The sequence below is a fragment of the Cynara cardunculus genome, unplaced genomic scaffold (assembly GCF_001531365.2).
Source record: "Cynara cardunculus var. scolymus isolate 2C unplaced genomic scaffold, CcrdV1 Un_Scaffold_6360, whole genome shotgun sequence".
Taxonomy (NCBI): domain Eukaryota; kingdom Viridiplantae; phylum Streptophyta; class Magnoliopsida; order Asterales; family Asteraceae; genus Cynara; species Cynara cardunculus.
In genome coordinates, this window is record NW_020202915.1 from 19,490 (window position 1) to 25,977 (window position 6,488).

The 6,488-nt window shown below is 38.0% G+C and overlaps 1 protein-coding gene across 1 annotated transcript; it reads left to right on the top strand.

Annotated features, from left to right (window-relative positions):
* Positions 1 to 2,218: 2,218 nt before the first annotated feature.
* On the top strand, positions 2,219 to 3,600 carry LOC112504650 (the record flags this gene model as incomplete). Its single annotated transcript, XM_025108601.1, has 4 exons — positions 2,219 to 2,443; positions 2,629 to 2,838; positions 2,984 to 3,115; positions 3,214 to 3,600. Coding segments are annotated over exons 1-4 (954 nt in total), but the record flags the coding sequence as incomplete, so codon positions are not given.
* Between the last annotated feature and the right edge of the window lie 2,888 nt (positions 3,601 to 6,488).

Consider the following 6,488-nt stretch of genomic DNA (forward strand, 5'->3'; position numbering starts at 1 on the left):
AAGGTGGTTTTGGAGTATGATTGGGTGCCTTCACAATGTTCAAAGTGCAAAGTTTTTGGACATCGTACGTCTTCTTGCATGAAAGGGGAAAAACAAAAGCCAAAGGATAATTTCATGTCGTCGAATAATGATGGTTTTCAAGAACCTCGAAGAAAACATTGGAAGCCGAAGCTTAATTCTGGATCTCGTAATGGTGCTCAGGCAACTACTTCAGTTTCTACAGTCTTAGTTGGGGATAGTGTGGAACGTGTGGAAAGTCAATATTGTACGGTGGATGCTGGGAGAACGCCAAAAGGAAGAGATGATCGTTCGAATGTCACAATTCTTTCCAAGGGGGGACCGGAACTTGTACAAGCGGTGGTTCATGCTTTTCATCCGAGACGAGGTGCGGTAAATTCCACGTCTATTAGTAATCAGTTTTCCTCTTTACAGTCTGATGGTTCTAGTGATGATGATATGGAGATAATTGATACTGAGGGGCATTCTATGGCACAAAGTAGAGGGGAGACACTCAATTCAAATTCTCAATGATAAAGTTCGCTTCTTGGAATATTAGGGGTCTAAATGCCCTAATAAAGCAAAAAAGAGGTACGTGATCTTATTCATGTAAAGCGCCTTTCTTTATGTTGCATCATTGAGTCTAAAGTTTTACATAGTCAAATGGGGGAAGTGTGTGGTAGATTATTTGGTAATTGGAGTTGGATCACTAATGGGTTATTGTGTAATCATGGCACTCGTCTTATTATTGCATGGGACCCGTCTGTTTTGTCTTTGATAATGATTGAGAAGAACCTACAATATGTGCATTGTGAAATTCAGATTATTGGTCATCTTGAGCCCATTTTTATTACCTTTGTTTATGGGTGTAATACGGGAGTGGAAAGGAGGGACCTTTGGCGGGATGTTGGTAAATTTAATGTTTTTGTTCAAAGAAAAGCATGGGTTGCGATGGGTGATTTCAACTCAATGCTTTTTCCTTATGATGGATTGGGTGGTTCTTCTAGACGTAACTCAGATATGGAGGAATTTCATCATTGTTTGGAAGAGGTTGAGCTTTTTGATATCACATATCAGGGGTGCCAATATACCTGGACGCAAAAACCTGCTGGGGGTGACGGTATAATGCGTAAATTAGATCGCATTTTGGGTAATTCAGCATTTATTGCTAGATTTGGGGACGCCTCGGTTATTTTTGAACCAAGAGGGATCTCATATCATTCTCTGGGCATTCTTTCCTTCAAAGTTGGTAGGCGACCTCGTCAACATGGTTTCAAATTTGATAATTTTGTGACTACTCATGTGGACTTCCTTAAGTCTGTGGAGGGGGTGTGGATGAAGCCCCAGAGAGGTTCATATATGAAGAGAGTACTTAGAAAAATACAAGAGATAAAAGGGGTTTGTCGTCGGCTTCGCAATTCTTATGGGTGTTTGGATAAGAGGGTGGCTATGTTAAAGACGGAACTTGATGTTGCTCAATTGGCTTGTGATCTAGACCCTTTTAATGATTTGCTGAAAGAGGACATTGCTCACCTCTTGTTAGCATACCAAAAAGCTAGGAATGATCAAATGGAAATGGTTCGACAAAAAGCTAAGATTTCTTGGCTTAATGAAGGGGATGGAAACTCTAAGTTCTTCTTTCATGCTATGAGAGAGAAGCGTAATAGGAGCCATATTGCTACTATTATGGATTCTTTTGGTACTATCTTTGAGCATCATAATGTTCCACAAGCATCTGTTAATCATTTTGAAAGTATTCTGGGTAGGTCTAATATGATAGTTCGTCCTTCTATGGTGGATTGTTCTTTCGTTCACTCTTTATCGTTATCGGAGTCTCTGCATTTAATCAGACTTATTACTGATATGGAAATACAGTCTGCTCTGTTCGATATTGGGAATGACAAGGCTCCTGGTCCTGATGGGTTCTCGTCAAAGTTCTTTAAAGCGGCTTGGAGTGTGGTTGGTAGGGATGTTCTTATTGCGGTACATAATTTCTTCTACTCTGGAAACTTAGAGTACCAATTGAATCATACTTTACTTTGCCTAGTCCCGAAGGTTCCAAATGCTTCATGTGTTACTGATTATCGTCCTATTGCCTGTTGTAATGTTTTGCTGAAATGTATCAGTAAAATTATTGCAGATAGGATGAAAGGCTCATTGGATGTTCTTATTAGCAAGGCTCAGGTTCATCCCAGGACGTCAGATAACTGATAATATCTTAATGGCTCATGAGCTTGTAGCAGGTTATCAGAAACCTCAAGGGGAACCAAAGTGTGCGTTTAAGATTGATATTCGGAAAGCTTATGATACAGTTGACTGGCAGTTTCTTCTAGTGATGCTTAAGGGAATGGGTTTTCATCCAGTTATGCTTAACTGGATAAAGTCTCTAATCACATCGCCTACTTTCTCTATTTGTGTTAATGGACAACCAGAGGGTTTTTTCATGGTAAGAGGGGTCTTAGACAAGGGGATCCATTATCTCCTTACTTGTTCACGGTGGTTATGGAAGGTCTATCGATGCTTCTATCAAAATGTATTGAAGAGGAGATTAATTTTGCGTACCATCAAGGATGTGCTGAGATAAAGTTGACCCATGTATGTTTTGCGGACGATCTGTTTATCTTTTCTCAGGGGGATGCTGCCTCAGTTGAAGTGATAAAACGAGCTCTCCAATTGTTTGAGGATCGTTTGGGTTTGTCACCGAGTCTTGAAAAAAGTGAAGTGTTTTTCAGAAATATGGGGTTGGATGTTCAAAATATTATTCGAAACTGCTTGCCTTTTCGACCGGGGGTTTTTCCTATTCGATACCTTGGAGTTCCTCTCTCTCCAGTGCAATTGAAGGTACGTGATTTTAACCCTCTTGTGCTTAAACTAAAATCTCGTTTATTGAACTGGAAAAATAAATTTCTTTCATATGGAGGAAGACGCCAGCTCATCATCTCTGTTCTGCATTCTATGCAAACTTATTGGATGTCGGTATTTCTAGTACCGACAACTACTATCCATGAAATTGAACAGCTGTTCCGTAATTTTTTATGGAATAAAGCGGAGGGTGAAATGGGAAAATGTCGAGTATCTTGGGATAGAGTCTGTTTACCTATACGACATGGTGGTCTTGGTATGAAAAGACTTGCGATTTGGAATCGGTGTTAACTTTTTAAACATATTTAGGACATTCTTACTCGAAGAAATACCATGTGGGTCTCTTGGATTCAGTCTCATTATATTCGGGGCAGGAATTTTTGGATAATCAAGAAGAGGAATGAATGGTCGTGGATTCTTCGGAACCTTTTAGAGTTACGACCTCATTGCAGACGACTTTTCATCTATAATGTGGGAAATGGTCTATCTATGCATGCGTGGGAAGACACGTGGAGTGAGTTTGGTCCCCTTATTCAATTATTGTCTTACAAATTCATAAATGCTCATGGTTTTCACAATAACTCTACGGTTAATGATCTCATGCAACGGCTTGGCACTAATTGGCCGGTGGAATGGTTACAACAATTTCCCCAGTTGCAAAGTATTATGATTCCACCTCCCAGTCAAAGTGAGGATACGGTCAGATGGGTTGATGCTAAATATTCTCGAAAAGAATTTGAGGTAAAAGTGGCATGGCAAACATTACAAGAAGTGGGGCCGATTGTGCATTGGTACAAGGTAGTATGGAATAAAGCATACATACCTAAACATGCTCTTTGCATGTGGATGGCTTGTCAGAATAAATTACCAACCCAAGATCGCCTTAGTCAGTGGAAGCATGAACCTCCAGATTTGAAATGTGTTTTCTGTAAATTAGTGATTGAAACGCACAATCACTTATTTTTTGAATGCAACTACTCGAGTAGTATTTGGGAGGTTATTAAAAAGGAAGTTGGGTTACAGAATTGTCTGAACAAATGGGAGGATATTCTTAACAGGGGTTTATCACAAAGGTGGAAATCATGGTCTACGGTCCAAAAACTTGGTATATCGGCTACGGTATACCATATATGGAGGGAAAGGAACAGAAAGTTCTTTGACAATTACAACCATGCTGGAGACAAAGTTGTGGCTGAGATCAAAATGTAGATCCTTCAAAGAATGGCGTGGAAGACAAAGAAGAAACTCACACGAATCAATGACGTGTGATAATGTGGAAGATGAAGGTGTATGGTTCTGGAAGATGTTGGTGATTTACGCCATATATTTTTTGGCTTGTTTTCACTTTATGTTTTGGTGCATTTCCCTTTGTCTTTTTTGGCTTCTTATGGCGTGGTTTGTGAGTCAAAGTTGCTGTAGTTTTTCTTGCTGATTTGCTCGTTGTAAGGTTTCACTTTTATTCGTCTTTATAAAATTGTGTAACGCCCCAACCCACATATTGCATGTAACACATATTTCAAATCAAAGAAATACATATTCATATACATCTGGGTCCCCTTAGTACAAGAATCTATCATGACCAAATACAAGGTCCAAAAATTTAAAATACAATCTTGTACTAATCATCAAAAGCAACTCTTCATCCAAAATGCATATAAGATAAGCATTATATCTTTTCCTTTCTCTTACCTTCCACACCTCCTGCAATACATATTTTAAAATCACAAAACGTGGGTTAGACTGAAGAGTCTAGTGAGTTACCCTAATCATGTAATTACAGGGTGAAGGATCACCAAAACCTTTATAAAACAACTATTCACATATATATATATATATATCACAAATATATGAATATGCAAGAAGGTATTACCAAATCATTTTCCACTTCCAAGCTAACCACGTAGCTGTATAAATTTCTTACCTTTGAACCAATAGGGTTCCATTTAATGCCACTTTTAAACATTTTCTTATCAAACAAGGTTTAAACAAAGATTCAGGCCAAACCTGATATTTCCTCCTCAATAACATCCAGACTATGATTTTCAATAAGAACCTTGATCCTAAATTTTTAAATCACAAAGAAAATAAAGATTCCAGACCACGGTAGTCTTAATGGATATAATAGAAAGTGTTATATAATACCACACACAGACAATGCCACCCTTATATCAAATGTACACCTCTCCTTGATATGCCACCCTTAAATCAAATGGACACCTCTCCTTGATATGCCACCCTTATATCAAATGGACACCTCTCCTTGATATGCCACCCTTATCACTTCATCAAAACATTTACAAAAATAATTTCGAATAGACCGCAGCTATTGGAATTGTTATCAGTCTAAAAACATTTATATCCAAAACTTCATTTATGATAAAAATAACAATTTCTTTTAAAATCACAAAACATCATCTCAAATCCGGTCAACAAATCCGGTCAACAATTGTTCGATTTAAACACTTAGAAATAAAATCCACTTTGTCTGGATATCAAATCCGGTCAACACACCACACATGCTTTGGACGTTTTAACACTTAAAGACAAAATTCATCTTTTTATCCGGATAACAAGTCCGGACAACATTCCGCTCAAGACTTGACCGGTTTAAATAAACCGCTCCCCATGTGGTCGTATTCCTACTTCTCAGTAAAAAATACAAGTAATACTACCAATTATAAATCTCTCAACACTCAACCGGTTTATCAAACTCCGGACAATAAGCCGCTTAAGGCTTGTCCGGTTTAACTAATCCGGACAATAAGTCGTGTGATAACTAGATCCTGGTTATTACCCAAGGTATTTAATACGTGATTATCTGATTTAATAATTACGTGATAGCATGATAATTGATACATGCCGGTATGAGAATTTGTGAATTAAATGAAAATATATATATATATATATATATTTTTTTTGTGTGAATATATATATGATTATATTATGCATGCATGTGCTATGTATGTATGCATGGGTGTATGTGAGTTTTCATACATGAGGTGGAGGGAGATATGGAAGGCGATCTAAACCAACCTTTCCCTACTTGGGAGGTATAAAGGGGGCTTCACCTCCTCATTTTCCTTTTCCCTGCCATTTTAAGAAAGTTGAGAGGTTTTGAGAAGAGTGTTGTCCGGTTTGCTTTAAGAAAGAGATTTCAAGTTGGTTGCAAGTGTCAAGTTTCAAAAGAGATTGATTTCAAGCGTTTTGGTTTCAAAAGCTTTATAAGGTGAGTGGTTTCTAAATCTTTTTGTATAAAGATTTTACTGGTTTATTTGCATGCTTCGTATTGTTTTTATTTGAAAAGAAACCATGATTAATTTGTTTAAGTGTTTATCCGGACAAAGGGTGACCGAATAAGCATTTAAACCGGACAAGCCTTGAGCGGCTTAGTGACCGGACTAGTTTTAAACCGAACAAACCATGAGCGGTTTGTTGTCCGGAGTTGGTAAACCGGTTGAGTGTCGGGCGGTTAATTGGTAGTATTACGTATGATTTTATACTGAGAAGTAGGAATACGACCACATGGGGAGCGGTTTATTTTTAAACCGGACACATCTTGAGCGGACTATTGTCCGGATTAGATACACGTTCAATATGAATATTGTTCTAAGTGTTAAACCGTTCAACGA